General features: G+C 48.5%; 2 protein-coding genes across 5 annotated transcripts in view; one reads left to right on the plus strand and one right to left on the minus strand.

The window, feature by feature from the left end:
* Positions 1-167: 167 nt before the first annotated feature.
* On the plus strand, positions 168-16902 carry Hk3 (hexokinase 3). The gene is made up of 19 exons (XM_008847306.2): positions 168-242; positions 3281-3394; positions 7407-7569; positions 7770-7924; positions 8018-8137; positions 8231-8326; positions 9401-9500; positions 9576-9759; positions 10221-10376; positions 10540-10773; positions 11114-11409; positions 11524-11663; positions 11742-11861; positions 13445-13540; positions 13719-13818; positions 15627-15810; positions 15915-16070; positions 16228-16461; positions 16549-16902. Exons 2-19 carry the CDS (start codon positions 3305-3307, stop codon positions 16691-16693), a joined length of 2769 nt encoding a protein of 922 aa, XP_008845528.1. The 5' UTR covers positions 168-242; positions 3281-3304; the 3' UTR covers positions 16694-16902.
* The window catches only part of Unc5a (unc-5 netrin receptor A), a 61119-nt gene continuing 59841 nt past the window's right edge, over positions 16875-18152 (minus strand). For 2 of the 4 annotated variants that reach the window (XM_008847305.1, XM_008847302.2), the window contains one exon: positions 16875-18073. In XM_008847305.1, the coding sequence (XP_008845527.1) occupies positions 17908-18073 (166 nt within the window). In that variant the 3' untranslated portion in view covers positions 16875-17907. The remainder of the gene's footprint in view (positions 18074-18152) is intronic. The other 2 variants (XM_008847304.2, XM_008847301.2) reach the window with 1 other exon arrangement.

Genomic DNA, 18152 nt, shown 5'->3' on the forward strand with positions numbered 1-18152 from the left:
ATCTTGCTTGTTTGCACAATGTTTCTGCCCACCCCTGGTGCCTCTTAGAGCAAAATTGGAAGGAAGTACTCCTTCCTGAATTAGAATGTGTCTGGTTAGTGGTGGTGGAAGAAGGCGGAACTTGAGCACAGTTATAACTTGTCACCCCTGAGTTTCGCTTTTGAGTACAGACCAGGTCACTGGTGCCTCACATTTGGAGGAGTTGAGACCTGAGGAGGGTAATCAACTGTTGCGTCTTCAAGGTAAGTGCTTTCTTTAATTCCTACTTGCCTCATCTCAAATCCTCTTGTCCTTATCTGTCTTCCTTGGCATCCCCTATAGCAAGCAGAGGCTAGCAAGACTATGCCACTAATCCTCGATGGTGATCATAGTACCCAGCTTCAGGAGGGGTTTCTGGGATACCATTCAGAAGGGGCACACATTCCAAGTAGCTGATTCAGCTAGGGGAAGCCCTTAGTTCAAACATGGGCAGCCACTGGGCTGGTTTCTAGTGATGGAGCAATGAGGGAGATGTGTGCCTCCCTACAGGAAGAGACAGGTGCAAATACATTGACCTAGAGTTTAAATGCTGGGGTCCCTTGGAGGGAGCTTCACAGTTCTGGCATGTGCTGCATAAATGTTGAATGCATGGACAGATGAGTAAGTGAATGATTAACCTAGCTTTCTAAAGCTAAAGGTAACTAACTGCCTTAGTTACCCCCATTTTATTCTTGAAACAGACCACTTACATTTATAGAGCGAACTATATTCCTCTCTGACAGATCTGAAAACTAAACATTGGTAAATGTAACTTATGTATGTGTCGGGGGGGATTAGTTAGAAACTGATTTCTTGGTTCACCTCCTTTCTTTTGTTTTCTTTTTGTTTTGGAGACAGGTTCTTGCTATGTACCCCAGGCTGTCTCCTGTCTCAGCTTTCCAAGTGCTGGGATTACAGGCATGAGCTCCAGACCTAATGTCCTACTTCTTATTTGCCCAAACCTGTCCTGGTAGTGAAGATGCAGAGGTTACTCAGACATCATAGTGTCATGAGACCAACCCTCCAGACGTGGGGAACAACTTGAAGACAACAGGAGATAGAGTTTGTAGTCAGTGTGGCTGGAGTTTGGAGTGAGGAGTAGCAAGAGGATGCTTAGGTTGAGGACACTGAGGGTTCTGTAACACCACCACAGAGTTCTGATCCTTCTGAATGGAGAGCCATCACACTGTGAAGATTTGCTTCCTTTTTTAGGGGAGAACTTAAGAATGACATGGCAAAAATCTATTTTAGTAGTCATGCAATATGCTGGGAGTTGTGTAAGGCAAGGAGAATGGCAGACTTCTATTAGAAGCAGAGATATCACTTAGGGGGTTGTTGGAATAATCAGACAGTAGTTGTGGAGACAGGGAAGAGATGGCAGGTGAGAGTTCCTTTCCAGAGCCCCAGTTAAGTCAGAGATGGCTGTTCCCTTCAGATTCCAGCTACACTGACTATAAGGTCCCTGTCTCCTGCTTTCTAGTCTTCATTCAAGTTGTTCCCCAAGACTAGAAGGATAGCCTCACAAGCCCCTTCTACCTTGTAGAGAAGAGGCAGGTGTTTATACTGGTAACCCAAATGGCTATGTGAAGGAGCAAACCTCTTGATGCTTCCAGTCAGGGTGGAGGGCAGTTCTGTGGAATAGTGGGGAAAATGACTCTGTCTTTGACAGCTGAGTTCAATAAGTCACTCCTGCACCTGGATAATGAGATCTAATAGACTACCAAGATTAGGAATTGGCTAAGGTCAGTGGTTGAATTGGGAGCCCTGACACAGATTTTAATACAACCTGAGGGATGGGTGAAAAAGAAGGGGATAGAGAAAGGCATAACCAGAAGCATGGGGACCTTGTTATTTAAAGGCAGAGAAGTATTACTGATGAAGACTGAGACCCAGGAAAAACAGGTAGGAGAGACTGCTGGAGCCAAGAAACAAGAGAATGTGGGAGCACAGGGACTGCAAAGTCGGGATTGCACAGAAGGGGAGAAGTTGCAGGGGTCAAAGATGGTGTTTCCAGTTTTACTTCTGCAAGTAGAGCTAGAGTGCTCAGTGGAGCATTGTACCATCTTGGCCCGTCTGCTGTATTTCCCTTCTTCACCCCAGCATGCCATCGGAACCATTGCAGGTCCCAGAACTCGAGGACTGCCTAGAATGGCAGTAACAGTAGTAGCAGTAGCTTGGGTTAGCCAAATACCTGACATTTCTTCAGCGTTTTATAGTTGCAAAGAATCACCAGCTTCTGAAATCCTTTATAGTTTTTTCAATGTGATTAAAGAGGAAATTGAGGCTTATCAGACTCTGCTAAATAGTGAACCTACCCACAAAAATAAGATCGTTTTGGTCTCATCTCACTTGCCCTATTGCAGTCCTCTGACATGATTGTCCCCATTTCACAGATGAAGAAAATGAGGCATTAAGGTTGGGAGATCTGGTGCAGCTGCCTTGTAGAGAACTGGGTCCCTGGCTGTAAGCACAGTGCTCTTCCACTCTGCTTCACTACACTTTCCAGAACCCACCCACTGCATTACGCAAAGCACCTCCCAGGCTTTATGTTGTTCAGTGCTTGTAAAAGCACTGTGAGGGTAGATATTACTTTCTCCTGCTTTACAGGTGATGAAGCTGAAATTCAAAGTCACCAATGATCATCCAATTCGTGGATGCCATTAATACATCCCCTTTCTGAAACACATACTCATTTTCTAAAGTACAGACCCCTTTCTATATTTCTCATGTTTTTCATCTTCAGGGTGAAACTCACATGCTTGAGCTTGTCATAAAAGCTAGTCTGCCTGTTTCTATGGCATACTTCTGGCCCCTTCTTACTTTACACTCTTTGACCTCTAGCATGTTCCTGACCTTCCAATCATAGCAGCACAATTACCCACATACTCATCTCTGTCACTGAGTGCCAGTCCTGTTGTGATGGTTGATGAGGCTTGGAAATCCCTGAGGGCAAGGCCTGCATCTGCTTGACTTGCACTCCAGCATCCTGTACTGTGGGCATTAGGAACCAGTGGATCTGAGTGAATAATACCTGAACCCAGAACTGCTTTCCCAAAGCTCTCTTGTTACTCATGTTTCTGGAAAATAGCTGCCTCCTAGTTCATTACTAATGGCTCTTTGATGGTCTGAAGTTTTGAATTCTGCTTACAACTTCCTTCTTGGTCCCCTTCAGAAGGAAAGTAGTTGTGGGTCTGGGTTATTGCCTCTTGGAGCCTATAGATTAAGTGTTCTTGAATCCAGATAATTTTTTTTATTCCTATAGGTAGCCAATGCTCATTGTGAATACATGGACACCATTGCACCTTCTGGTTTACAGCCTGAGGAAAGAGCCTCAAGCTGCCTACAGGAGGATGTGCCCTCAGATAGCTCAGAACTGGTAAGTTTAGCACCAGGTTCCCATTTTATGCTTATTTAAGGCTGTCAAGGATAGGATGACTGGAGATACTCCATGGGTTACTGGGCTCACACCCTTGTGGCCTCTTTCCAATTTACTGAGCTGTTAGTCTCCAATCTGGTACCTCTTTTCTTTGAGACTCCAAATAATTGCAAGGTGGGGATTAATTTGGGGGCTTAGACAGGTAAAGTGACTTGCATTTAAGGCAATATAGGAGTTTGAACTGAGTAAACATACCACTTTTGCCAGCTTGCCACACAGGTTGCTGCACCTGCCCCAAGTAGGTTGACATGTCCAGAATGGGCCCACCTCATTTTCCTTAAAAAAGTATTCTCCTATAAAGAGCTTACACTTTCGCTATCAATTACAATGCACTTATTCATCACAAAAAGAAAAAAAACATGACAGAATTGAAACTTTAAATAAATTACCTTTATAACCTCTTTCCATGACTCATGTGCCATTTTGTCTGCATTCCATCTCTCATCATCTAATAATACCCTTTCTTCGTCTTCTTTCTAAATGTTGTACTAGACCCACATCTATTCCTGTTTTCATATATATATATATATGTCTCATACATATATTTATGCATTATAGACTAGAGAGCTGTGTTCTTGCACTCAGGTACCAGGAATCATAGTGCTAAACTGTTTTCAGAAATTCTTTAACAACACAGGCTGTATGACTGAGATTTGCTTAGAAGTATATTTCTCTGCCCTTACCTTTTATCCTCTTTTTAATTTTATTTATTTATCCAGGTGGTGTAAGGATTGAATCCAGAGCCTCATACATGCTAGGCAAGTGTTCTACCACTGAGCTACATCCCCAGACTTCCCTTCATCTTGACTAATATTTAGAAGTCCTTGCCCACCACACCCTGGAACAGAAAATGCTTGTGTAAATTATTTCATAACTCTTAGCCTCCATTTCCTCATCAGAAAAATGGAGGAAAATAAAGTTGAGTGTTAAGAGCTCATGGAGATAAAGGACCTGCACAGAGACAAAGCCCATAAGAGGGTTCTTGAATCATTCCCTTCAGTTTCTGTAGTTTTCTGCCTTGTTCTGACATCTGCATCCTAGGCTTATTGTCCAGTTGTGGTGGCATTGCTCTGACTAAATTTCATACACAGGCACATGACCCTTCTCCTTTGTGCAACCTGAACCTCAGACCCTGCTGTAAACGTTTCCTTTGTGTTCAGCCCATAGCCAGGCCCAGGAATGAGCAATGACTGCCTTGCCAGGGCGTGCTCTAGAGCCTGCCATCATCTCCCTTCTCACTTTGTTGTATGCTCCTGCAGTTTAAAGAATTCTTTGGCTTTTGGGGATTTCCACAGGGATACCAAATATCCTATAGCTTGGGACCCCCACACAGCACCCCAGGCCTCACTTTGGGATCCCTTTCTATAGCCTTAAGTTCACATGTTTTCAGTGTCCAGCCCCATCTGAGTCCCTTGCCAGACCTTTTCATAAGTCTCTGTCACCAGAGGGTGTAGAATAAAACCCTCTATGATATTTGTATCTCATGCTCTGAAGAAAAGGAACCTACACTCCACTGAGCTTTTCCTTTGGCTCAGACACCATTCCCATGCTGCTTCTTAGTCCTCACAGTGTCTTTGGGAAGGGGCACGATTACTGTTTCCACTTGATAGAGGGAGTCATTTGCTCAAACAGGTGAGGTGATGTGTCCAGACCAACAGACACAGCAAGTTCATTAAAACAGTCAGCATGGAGGCCATATTGAACTTAACACGTTCTCTAATGCCTCTCTTCCCAGTCTCCTGACTGAGGTCTCCCCACTCATAACTGGGGCAGGAAAAAGAGGTTCTGATGGCTTTTTCTGGCTGGTGTACACCCCACCAGAGTCTGTCAGACAAGCCCTTATGTCTTTGTGTGTGTGTGTGTGTGTGTGTGTGTGTGTGTGTGTGTGTGGCTTGGTCATCTTGTCATCTTCCATCTTGAATCTTTCACTCACAGTGCCCAGGAAGAAAAGAGAAGCATTATTCCGCCCAAGGTATTGACTTCTCCACATTCCCACGATTTTGACAAACAATGCTAAAACACTTCTCCCATCTGAACACTGCCTTTACACTTTTCATGTACACTATCCCTTTTAATACTCACGTCACCACAACCATTCAGTTAACATGTCTTGAGAGCCTGCTTGGACCCAGCTACTTGGCATAGTCCTGAGCCTCCTAAGCAAGATATGGTCTCCAGCACTGAGTGACATCTGAGTAGTATATTCTTAGTATACTACTTTTGTGTAGTGGTGATTTGTATAGGAGGTGACTGAGGTTCAGTCTGCTGTGACTTCCCCAGGAGCACAGAGCCTGAAAGGGGCAGGACTAGGACTTGAAGTTTTCTTTTGCTCTTCTGTCTGGAATTTCATCAGTGTTTGGTTCTTTTCAGAAGTGCTAGTTTGTATCAATCTTCCCATTGACATGGAAAAAAACATCTTCATAGTCTAACCTGGATTCACAATCCACCCTGCCCCTTCAGAGCTCCTTGGGCTAGGCTTGCTCTCTCCAAACTCAGTTTCCTCATTTGAAATACAGAAACAACCACTCCTAATGCAGGGGATGCCTAGAAATGTCTGTTTCAATGTAGCCACGTAAGGAATATCTAGGACTCCATTTAGAAGGTCATTAAAAAGGAGCTTTCTGCATATAGAGCTGAGGTTCCTGGTCTCTTCTTTAGTTCTTGAACTTCTAGTAGAGTGAGAGCCTAAAATGTTACATCCTTTTCCTCTTCTCATCTTCTCAGCCCTCACAGCAGACTCTGATCCACTCCCAGTCCAATGTTCCCCAAATCTATTCCACTGCTCTGAAGAAAATCAAATGGATTATTCTCTTCTTTCATTTAGGTCACCTCCTAGGAGACTCTCCCTCCCTCATATCTGAAGATATATCTTTTCCCTTGTCACTCTCATTTCTAATCCTGCCTCCCCCATTTTAGTAGCCACCATCAGTACCAGAACCATGTTATATGCTGATTTTGCCTCCCACATGGGAATCAGAGATCAGCAATAGCAGGACTAGGAGCCAGGTATGGTGATGCACGCCTTTAATCCCAGTATTTGGAAGGCAGAGACAGAAAGTTCTCTGTGAGATTGAGGTCAGCCTGGTCTAATAGTAAGTTCCCGGCTGGCTGAGGCTACAAGGAGACCCTGTCTCCAAATACAAAAAACAAGAGTGGTCATGGTAGAGCACACTTTCAATCTCAGCACTTGGGAGGCAGAGACAGGAAAATCTCTGTGAGATTGAGGCTAGCCTAGTCAACATAGAGAGTTGCAGGCCAGCTGGTGTGACAGGGAGACCCTGCCTCAAACTCCCGACCCCCCTGCAAAAGAGTAGGACTTGGTTAGTTACATGGTGTAAGGTGCTTAGAGTAGTGCTAGGTTTGCAGAAGGGGCTTAGTCAGTGTGTTAGGAGTAAACAAACTGAAGGAAAGACTGTCCTCCACTATGTGGTCTCTAAACATTCTTGTGGTGGGCTTGCTTAGGCCCCAGAGAGCTGCTATTATTATTATTATTATTATTATTATTATTATTTATTTTGGTCTTTTTGAGACAAGGTCTCCCTCTAGTTCCAACAAACCTGGAATTTACCATGTAGACCAGGCTGGACTTGATTTCTCAGAGATCTGCCTGCCTTTGCCTCCCAAGCACTGGGATTAAAGATGTGTACCACCACACCCAGGGGAGAGAATGTAGGCACTGAGGGGAAGCCACAAAGGGGAAAGCTTCTCTAAGAGAGAACCTTCTGAGGATGAAGGGGTTTGGTGTAGGCTATGAGCAGCAAGACAACCAAGGTGTATGAAGAGGCAAGGAGGGGGCCTGGAAGACCAGTGAGGCTCAGGGAGAACTAGAGCAGGGTTCTAGCCATTTCCTGGGAAGCAGAGGCTCTAGGAGGCAGGGGGTGATTTAGGTAGGTCTGGAGTTAGGGAATGAGCAACAGGGCTCCTTCCAAAATGTTGGCTTGCTTCTCCCCAGGTGCAGAAATGCCTTCAACAATTCAAGGTGACGAGGAAACAGCTACAGCAGATCCAAGTCAGCCTTCTGCGTTCCATGGAGCAGGCACTGATGGAACAGAACAATCCTGCTCCTGCTGTCCGGATGTTGCCCACATATGTAGGGTCCACACCACATGGCACTGGTGAGTAGCATAGACTAGGATGGATTGCCAGGCATAGAAAAGGGTATCCTGATTTGGGGGTAGGGGAAGTTCCCTATCTCTATCTACCATCTCTAAGATTCCTGTACCTGGACATCTCAGGCCTTGTAAGTTCTCTTTGGGAGGCAGGTGGCTCTGGTCTTGTCAGCAGTATGCCTTCCTATGACCTGTTTGCCCTCTAGAGCAAGGAGACTTCCTAGTGCTGGAGCTGGGGGCTACCGGGGCCTCACTGCGTGTGTTATGGGTTACTCTGACGGGCACTGAAGAACATAGGGTAGAGCCCAGGAGCCAGGAATTTGTGATCCCCCAAGAGGTGGTACTGGGTTCGGGCCAGCAGGTGAGCAGTCACTGCCCATCCTCAGGGCTTGGGACATGGTTGGGTGACTGGAGCTCAGGTAGGCTGAGCTAAGTACTCACTTTGTTCCCATAGCTCTTTGACTTTGCTGCCTGCTGCCTGTCTGAATTCCTGGATGCACACCCTGTGGGCAATCAGGATTTGAAGCTTGGGTTCAGTTTCTCCTTCCCTTGTCACCAGACAGGCTTGGACAAGGTGAGATGGAGGGGACATGGGTGAAATGGGTGGAAAGTGGCTGTAGCCCCTCTAAAGATCATTGGAAAAGTAACCCTAATTTTCTGCCCCCAGAGCACCCTTATTTCCTGGACAAAAGGTTTTAAGTGCAGTGGTGTGGAAGGCCATGATGTAGTCCAGTTGCTAAGAGATGCCATTCAGAGGCAAGGGGTGAGTAGAAATTAGGGTGGTGAGAGACCTGCTTGCCTGGGCTTGGCATCTGTTTGCCATGCCTGTACTTTTGGAAAGCCCTGCTTTCCTTTCCTTTGCACAACTTTTATCCAGTTTAACCATGGGGTAAATGCTGCTTTCATTACAAACAATGAAAATGAGGCTAAGAAAGATTCAAATAAAATGTTTAGGTCTTAGGGGATGGGGCAAGAAGATGGACAGGACATTTGAAAAGTCTGTGATCCTGTCCTCAAGATCCTCATATTCTAGAAGGGAAAGAATTCTAATAGAAAAAGCATCCCTTGGCTGAGGATGTAGCTCAGTTGATAGAGTGTTTGCCTAGCATGCATGAAATCCTGGGTTTGATCCCGAGACACATATAAAAAAACAGGTATTGTGGCCAATACACCTGTAACACCAGTACTCAGGAGTTGGAGGCAGGAGAATCAGAAGTTCAAGGTCATCCTCAGATGCAAAGAGAGCTCAAGGCCAGCCTAAGCTAGAGAACGTATCTCCAGAAAAAGAAAAGAAAAATAAAGATTGCCCCTGTGTTTTGATAGCTCTGGTAGCAGCAGTGGCTGCAGGGGCCTGAAGGAGCAGTTCACCTGGTGCTTTAGCTGAGGCTTAGGAAGAAGATCTAACCTCAGAGAAACACACATGCCCACATCTGGATGCTGGAGAAGTGCAGGTCCTTTTGGACTAATTCAAGGATACCGATTAGAAGTCAGACTAGAAAGAAAACTTGGGGTGCCAGCAGGGTGTGGGTGAGCCAAATGTGAAACAATCTTCAAGGAGACAGTCAGTTTTGAGACCCATCATTCTGGTTCTGTGGGGAGAACTGGAGATGATAGCTTAAGGGGAGGAGACCCTGGGACCATGAAAGCATGAGTTGGAGGAGGGGGATGGGAGGAGAACCTATAGTATGGGGCCCTGGGTGTATGCGTGGGGCATGCAGACATTTCATGGATTTTGGATATCTCCTTTAAAGCAAAAGCCCTAGCTATGCCTATTCCCCAGGTTTCCCACTCTGGACACCCAGGCTGGCTCTGACTTCTTGTCTTCTCCATTGTCTAGACCTACAATATTGATGTTGTTGCTGTGGTGAATGACACAGTGGGCACCATGATGGGCTGTGAGCTGGGAGCTGGACCATGTGAGGTTGGGCTTATTGTAGGTAAGCCATGGGCCTTCTGTGAGAAAGTGTGGCAGCTGCCTGGTGGGCAGGCTCTCACAGAGTCCTCCCTGCTAGACACTGGCACCAATGCATGCTACATGGAGGAGGCACGGCATGTGGCAGCACTGGATGAGGACCGTGGCCGCACCTGTGTCAGCATCGAATGGGGCTCCTTCAATGATGATGGGGCCCTGGGGCCAGTAATGACCATCTTCGACCATGCCCTGGATTATGAGTCTCTGAATCCTGGTGCCCAGAGGTGGCCTGGCGGGTTCCCTGACTCTGCTCTAGGCCTTATCATATCATTGCTCTGACCCACCTCTTCTGCTCTTGGGTCCTTAGGCTTCTCCCTGTTCCTCTGAGGATCTTTTGCTTGCCCCTGGGAGTCCCAGGCTGGACTCAAAGAAGAAAGTCCTCAAGGTTCTAGAACCCAGACTTTTCAATCCTTGGTCTTTCTGGTCAGACCTGGCAGGTTGGAGATTGGGAGCTGGGAATAGCTGAGCCAGTTGTTCCCTGCCTTCCTGGGTCCTACTGCTTTTCCGGGAGGCCCCTGAATGGCACCCAAGACAGAGAGGGTGTCAGTTGTCTTCTGGGAGACCATTTGCTTTTAGAGCCAGTCTGGAGACCCTGAAGAAAGCCCCCCTAATTCCTCTTTGGGGGCTCAAGTGGGCTGAGGGTTTAAGGGGGGGGGCTTTGTCCAGCTACCCTTCCCACTTGCAGGTTTGAGAAGATGATTGGGGGTTTGTACTTGGGTGAACTGGTACGGCTGGTGCTGGCTCACTTGGCCCAGCATGGGGTCCTCTTTGGTGGCTGCACCTCTCCTGCCTTGCTGAGCCGAGGCAGCATCCTCCTGGAGCATGTGGTGGAGATGGAGGAGTGAGTAGGGGAGGCAGGCAACTTAGACAAGGGACAAACGGAGTCCCTGCTTGGGAAGGGGAAGGTATGCTGTCCCCAAGGTAGTCATGGGGCTTTGGTGGTATGGGGAACTATTAGGTTGCCTAAGCTCCAAATCAATACCCTCTGTCCTCCCAACCTCCAGCCCCTTTACTGGAGCAGCCCATGTCCATGCAGTCCTGCAGGACTTGGATCTGAGCCCACAAGCCTCAGATGCCGAACTTGTGCAGCATGTGTGTGCAGCTGTGTGCACACGGGCTGCCCAGCTCTGTGCAGCTGCTCTGGCTGCAGTCCTGTCCCGTCTCCAGCACAGCAGGGAGCAGCAGACACTGCAGGTGGCTGTGGCCACTGGAGGGCAAGTGTTTGAAGTGCACCCCAGGTATGGTGAAAACAGGATCCTACATGAGCAGGTAGCATGAATGTGTGCTTAAATTATGCACACCCAGAGGACATTCTGGGATCATGTGTGCAAGCTGGTGGCTATGAATGGTAGTGGAGTGGGTCAGACTAGGCTGTGGGAGGCCAAGAGGCATCCGAGGAGAGACAAATGTTTCTTTTAGTGTGTGCCAGGGAGAAAGGCACTGAGGGCAGTGGATACATGGTTGGTACACAGAATAAACTAAGGATTGAATTTATTTAAAATGATAGGATCTAGGTAGGGCTGCAGCAGGCTGTAGGGTTCAGCTGCCAAGCTGAGTGCACCTGATGTGTTTGTGTAGGTTCCGCAGCATCCTGAAGGAGATGGTAATGCTCTTGGTTCCAGAATGTGATGTCTCCTTTATCCCGGCTGTGGATGGTGGTGGCCAGGGTGTGGCCATGGTGACTGCTGTGGCTGCCCGCCTGGCTGCCCACAGGCACCTCCTGGAGGAGACCCTGGCACCATTTCAGTTGAACTGTCAGCAGCTGATAGTGGTTCAGGCACAGATGCGGGAAGCCATGATCAGAGGGCTCCAAGGAGAGGCCTCCTCCCTCCGCATGCTGCCCACTTATGTACGAGCCACACCTGATGGCAGTGGTGAGCACCTGGTCTGAGTATGGGACTGAGTTGTGGGCTCCTGGGGGCTTCACAGGGTTTGCTAGGGCTGGAACCACCATTTCTCTCCTGGCACTGAGGGTCTCTGTCTCACAGAACGAGGTGACTTCTTGGCTTTGGACCTGGGGGGCACCAACTTCCGGGTCCTTTTGGTACGTGTGGCCAAGGGCAGTGTGCAGATTACCAACCAGGTCTACTCCATCCCTGAGTGTGTGGCTCAGGGCTCTGGACAAGAGGTACTCAAAACTTGGGCCCCAGTGTCAGAGGTGGAGAAGGTGGAGTAGAGCCTATCCTTGACATGCCCTGTCCTGCAGCTCTTTGATCATATTGTGGATTGCATCGTGGACTTCCAGCAGAGGCAGGGCCTGAGTGGACAGAGCCTCCCCCTGGGTTTCACCTTCTCCTTTCCATGCAAGCAGCTTGGCCTAGACCAGGTGAGGGAATGACAGCTGGGAAAAGTGATTCCTGAGGGCCTCCAATTCACATATCCTTCATAGAATGGGCAGGAGGCTGTGGAAAGGGCTGAGTAAGGGGGCAGCATTGTTGGGCCAAGTCTATTTGCAACCTGGCTCTCCCAGACATGGTGTACCTACAGTTAGGGTAGGAGGCATTTAGGAACAGCACAGGCCCAGGCTGGTGCTGACTAGAAGATACATTACCTATTTCAGCCATGGTTCTGGTATGCTGCCATGGAGGTCCTGTAGGAAGTAGCATTTGTTCCTTTCTCTAGAAGGGCCTTGAGGACTCATGCTCCTTAGCCTGGCACAATGCTTCCTGCCTGATCTAGGTGGCAGAGTGACAGTTATATGTTAAACATGCTCAGGACACAGCATATCCTTCAACAGGTACAACAGACTTCTCAGCCTGGCATAGGAACAGCAGGTTCTAGGCCTCTTGTCCAAGCTCGCAGGAAAATTAACACCCCAGTTTCTGTTTGGAAACCTCTTCTGCTGAGGAGCTTGCTGCCCCTGAAAGTTTCTTTTGCATCCTTAGATGCCATCAAAAAGTTCAAATTTATTTACCCACCAGCCTACATGCATTCTTTCCACCCTGTGCTCCTGTTTTGACCTCTGAACCACAGCTGTTTTCTCTGCTTCCTTTTCACCATGGTCCTTTGGATGGTGCAGTTAGCTGGCATTTCCCCACTAGTGTATTCAGCTCCAGGCTGAGCAAACTTGCTTCCTTTGACTATTCCTTATGAGATGTGAGAGGTGTACAAATCTATGCATGCAAGGAGCATGGTCTAATTTTTTTTGGTAACTGAATCGAACTTGTGTTGACCTATATTCTTGCTAGGGATAAAGCTCAGTGGTAGAGCATCTATATGTGTGAAGCTCTGCAGACTGCCATTTTCCCTTGACAGCTGTGGTCTTATTCCCATTCCCCCACCCTTTCCCTCAGAAGTGCACTAAGAAAAAGAACAGTCCTATTTCAGGTACTTATGCCCCTGTTACTAAGTCTAGGTGCTCACAATAAAGATGTCCGTCTTACCCTCTCGTATCCTGGCCTGGTATCTGACTTTTCCACTTGCCCTTTACCTTTATCAGGAATAACTGAGGGAATCTTTCATTGAAATGGGAGCACCAACTCTGAGGGTTCTTTGTTTTGCAGTGACTCTTAGAATTTCTCTTTGAAAGGGTGGGATTTACTGACATTTGATCCTCTAAAGTTTTGCCATCCTCTTTCCTACATGCAACACTCATTCTACAAGCTCTGTTCATTTTTAACCCAATTACAAAGGGCCATTCCTTCTGGCCAAGCATCTTAAAATGGCCAGACCTTCAGACTGCCTGAGCATTCTGGAACTAATAATGGAAGACATAGGTCAAATTGTTGTTAATAGGTTCCTTCACACTGAAAGCCTCCTAGGGAGTTGAGAGGGGGCAGAAACCAAGGCCTTCTATCATAGGGCAAAGAGGGCAAGGAATCCTGTATGGGGAGGAAGAAATTGTACACTTCTAATGGGATACAGGTTTGGGGAGGTAGAGTGAGATTTGTCTGCTTGATCTCATCCCAGGGCATCCTCCTGAACTGGACTAAGGGTTTCAATGCATCAGGTTGTGAGGGCCAAGATGTGGTATGTCTATTACGGGAAGCCATCGGGCGCAGACAGGTAGGAGCCTATCTCCAGGGGTGGTTTGGGGGATATGGCACGCATAGAGGGGAGCAAAGTGTCATTTGCTTCCTTGAGGGGAGCAAAGGGGTCCTCTACAATAGAGACCTCTGAGTCCAGTGCTGGTTGCCATGACAACTATGTTGCCCAGCAACTAGCAGCATCCTTTTGTATGCAGGCAGTAGAGCTGAATGTGGTTGCCATTGTCAATGACACGGTGGGAACCATGATGTCCTGTGGCTATGATGATCCTCACTGTGAGATGGGCCTCATTGTCGGTAAGGAGGGCCCTGCCCTTTGTGTTCTGACTGCCTAATTTAAAAAAGAAATTATTATTTTTATTTTATGTGTATTGCCTGCATATAATTTAAGTATACCCGTGTTGTCCAATGTCGGTGGAGACCAGAAGAGGGCATCGGATCACCTGCAACTGGAGTTATGGATTGTTGTTAGCCTCCATGTGGGTGCTGGGAATTGAACCTGGGTCCTCTGAAAGAGCAGCCGGTGCTGCTTAACCACTGAACCATCTCTCCAGCCCTTCCTACTGCCTGATATTTCATTGCCTCCTCTTGACTGCTCAGGTTGGACATTCTTCTCACCTTGGAGATTCCTATGTGACCCAACTGGGCTTGTGAATACTGTCCTGAGCTAGGAGTCTGGAGCTGGGTGTTTAGTCTAGCTTGGCTACTGACTTAAAGTCATTGAATCTTTCTGAGCCTGTTTGTAAACCATTTTGTATATGACCCTCTGCTTAGACTCATACAGACTTGGGTAGAAAGACTAGCTTTGCCACTTCCTCCGATATGACCTTGGGCAAGTCACTAGAGCCTCAGCTTCTTCATCTTAAGATACAGATAACAATGCCTCCCTCAAGCAGTCAAGAGGATGAAATGAGAAGGGCCAGGTATGGCTCATGGTTATATACTCAGTGTTTGAAATTGCGGACGGGGTCGCAGACCAATGAGTTATGAGGATTCTTTAGATAATCTAAGAGTTTAAGACTATATTATTTACCTTGGGGATACCTGGAAGCTGGATAAAGGGGACAAGAAGGCTTGTAAAAGAAGGACTCTTATCTTCTTGGATCATCCAGAGGGGATTAAGCCCAGAAGAGCCTCTGGCAGTTAAAGCTGACTGACTCCACACACAAGGGCTGACAGGTTATGATCTGAAAGGAACCAGTTCTGGGACAAGTGAGACTTTGAAATGGAGCCTTTAAGCGATAGGGATTTGATAGGTAGAGAAGGAAGGCTCTCAAGTTCCTTGAGCCACCAGTCTCTTGGAGTGTATATGATGGCCTCTCATGGATGGGAGATTTTTGAACACAGGGTCTGAGTCTGATAGGTACTTGGGAGATGTGTACCCCCATGTAGCTGTGTACACTATTAGATGAATTCCAGGTAGGGTTATTAAGGAACACATTGCTCAGAGCTGGAACCTTGTAGAGAGAAGGAGGAAATGCCTTTACCCAGAATGTACAGCCTGTCAATGTCTGTGTGCTTCCTGACTTTAAAGCCTCAAATATCATTTCCTCTATGTAGCTTTTCCTAATCTTATAGAAAAAAAACTCACCCTGTGTTCTAGTTCTCGTGTTTCTATTGGGACCCATGGAAGTACTATCAGAAATGTCCACTTGTTGTCCAACTTTCTGACCAGATTGGAGGGTCTCTTGTGTCAATAGTTCTATGTCTGCAGCTCCTGGACCCACAACCAGTTAGTTTGACTAAATGCCTACTATGCCAATCAAAAAGCTTCAGCCTTTTACTAACAGAGAGTGGGACCATCACATATCTCCCCAGGGGAATGGCACGATTGACAGACATCATAGGAGCACTTTGGGATAGCATGGCAGATGCACTGATGTTGGTACTAGTAGGGGAGGTAGGCAAAGTAGGGGAAGCTCCAAGGGCTTGGTGTTGACAGGCTCTGTACAGGACTGCCAGGAAGGAAGACCAGGACAAGGGATGGGCTTTGACTAGGGGGAGATAGAGATGGAGCCTGAATTTTGTTGTTTTGGTGTGGGAATGGCCAGAAGGGCATTGTCTGCATCAGTAAACATTCCTCCCCACCTCTGGCCTGTCTGCAGGAACTGGCACCAATGCCTGCTACATGGAGGAGCTCCGGAATGTGGCAAGTGTGGCTGGGGATTCTGGCTACATGTGCATCAATATGGAGTGGGGTGCCTTTGGGGATGATGGCTCACTGAGCATGCTCAGCACCTGTTTTGATGCTAGTGTGGACCAGGCATCCATCAATCCGGGCAAGCAGAGGTATGGCCTAGGCGTAGGCGGTGGTGAAGGGCAGTAGTCTATACTGGTGAGAATAGCTGATGGAGTTGTCTGCCTCATTTGGACACACATACACCTTCATACAGGTTTGAGAAGATGATCAGTGGCATGTACCTGGGGGAGATCGTCCGCCATATCCTCTTGCATTTAACCAGCCTTGGAGTTCTCTTCCAGGGCCAGCAGACCCAGTGCCTTCAGACCAGGGACATCTTCAAAACCAAGTTTCTTTCTGAGATTGAAAGGTGCCTACATTGCAAAGGAGTCTTATCTGTCACTGTGGGGGGAATGCTGTTGGTAGTAGAAGGAACCACTCTGGAGGATGAAGGGGGAGAAGTCTTGAGAAAGGAATAACTAATACAAGGACCTTACCATTCTGGTTCTATTTCTTCCTGGCTCCAGTGACAGCCTGGCCCTGCGGCAGGTCCGAGCCATCCTGGAGGATCTAGGTCTGACCCTGACCTCCGACGATGCCCTAATGGTCCTAGAGGTATGCCAAGCTGTGTCCCGGAGGGCTGCCCAACTCTGTGGAGCAGGTGTGGCTGCTGTAGTGGAAAAGATACGAGAGAACAGAGGCCTGGAGGAGCTAACCGTGTCTGTGGGAGTGGATGGGACCCTCTACAAGCTTCACCCCCAGTGAGTCTTGGTGAAAGGTTCAGGCAGGGTGGCATGGCCAGGTAAGCCTGGCTAGCCTGGCCTCACCTCAGCCCCTTCCTGTCATAGCTTCTCTAGCCTGGTATCAGCGACAGTGAGGAAACTGGCCCCTCATTGCACAGTCACCTTCTTGCAGTCAGAAGATGGGTCTGGCAAAGGTGCAGCTTTGGTCACTGCTGTTGCCTGTCGCCTTGCCCAGACAACCCGTGTCTGAGGAAATCTCCAGGAATCATGGGCTCTTAGCCTGAACTTCACTGGACTAGAGCCTGAGCCTGAGCCTGGCCTGACCTTCTGGCAGGCCTAGCCACATACAACTCCCCAAAGAGCTCGTGTGTGACCCCTTATGACCATCTGCCCTTATAATCTGGCTTTCTCTGAGAGAAGTAACACTCTGATTAGCAATATATATATATAATTTATTTACATTCACGTCCGCTAAAATCCCTACGTGCCCCAGCAGCCGGGCAAGGCTGTGTACATAAGGCCAAGTGTAAGTGCATGAATGCACTTAAGACAGAGTCAGGACACAAGCTTAACACAACAGGCCCACACAGGGGCACTGGCCAGCCCCAGGAACGGGCATGCCACGGCACACACACTTGCCATTGTACAGCCCAGGACTCCCATTGCATATTCACACGCCCCGCTGAGCAGGGCACCTCGAGGCTGGGGGGCAGGGAGAGGATCAGGAAGGAGCCATTGGGTGTCCCTGGGTGATTGGGAGAAGGGCAGCATGTGAGAGGCAGATGTGTACTGACACCAGGTGTGAGAGACGTGAGCAGCCTCCAGGTGCACAGCATGAGATGTGTGTGGTGGGGGAGGGTCCTGCATGTCCTGGGAGAGGGGTGCGTGTGAGATGAGCCCACGAGGCATGCATGATCACATGCCCGTGTGGTGGTTGTGTGCCTGAATCCAGGGATCAGCCCCCATACAGCTGGGGCCCTTAGTCCCCCAGGCTTGAAGCCAGGCCCCTCAGGTAAGCCCCTACCCAGCAGGCACAGAAATGTTTGCATAAGGCCCACCTCAGGCAGGAGCATGGGGGCCATGTCCCAAGCCCAGCATGTGTGTGCATGCTGTGTGTATGCGGGGCCCCTGGCAAGGGACAGGAGGAGAGGTAGCATCACACGCATATACACACACATACAGGTGGGCTGGGCCCAGCCCAGGCTCCAGGCACTATCCACTCCAGGCCCTGAGGCCAGAGCAGAGTGTGATCAGGTGGCTATGCCAACCTGGCCAGGCAGGCCATGGAGGGGGTGGGAGTTTGGGCAGGGTCTGAAGGACCAGCATTAAGGGACAACTTCAGCCAAGAGGGGGCCTATCCAAGCAGCTCTCCCTGGGTGGGGGTAGGGCCCCTGTCCGGCTTTTGCCTGTCCCTGGCAGATGCCAAAGCTGGTGAGAGTGTAGGCATTACTGGCCTGGCTGGCCTCAGCACTCGGCCTCTGACACTGTGAAGAGGCCAGCATCTGGCTGGCCTAGTCCAGCCACAGCTGCTGCCAGCTGGCCGAGGTTGCCGTTGGGGAAGTGCCGTGCCTCCCACAGGTTGAGGATCATGGCTGTGGGGCTGGGCTTGGCGGCAAAGAAGCTAAGATGGCTGTAAAGAAGAGGTAACCCATCAGTGGCCTAGCCTCACCCCAGGCTGCCCTATCATGTCCCCAGCCTAACCAAGGGTA

This window comes from Nannospalax galili, unplaced genomic scaffold, assembly GCF_000622305.1.
Source record: "Nannospalax galili isolate Female #2095 unplaced genomic scaffold, S.galili_v1.0 scaffold762, whole genome shotgun sequence".
Lineage (NCBI taxonomy): Eukaryota > Metazoa > Chordata > Mammalia > Rodentia > Spalacidae > Nannospalax > Nannospalax galili.

Bases quoted from the DNA above. Each gene is read 5' to 3' on its own strand.
- Hk3 (XM_008847306.2), top strand. From the start codon at position 3,305: ATGGACACCATTGCACCTTCTGGTTTACAGCCTGAGGAAAGAGCCTCA. The intron at 9,501-9,575 runs GTAAGCCATGGG...CCTCCCTGCTAG, and splicing joins TGAGGTTGGGCTTATTGTAG to ACACTGGCACCAATGCATGC. The intron at 13,819-15,626 runs GTAAGGAGGGCC...GCCTGTCTGCAG, and splicing joins TGAGATGGGCCTCATTGTCG to GAACTGGCACCAATGCCTGC.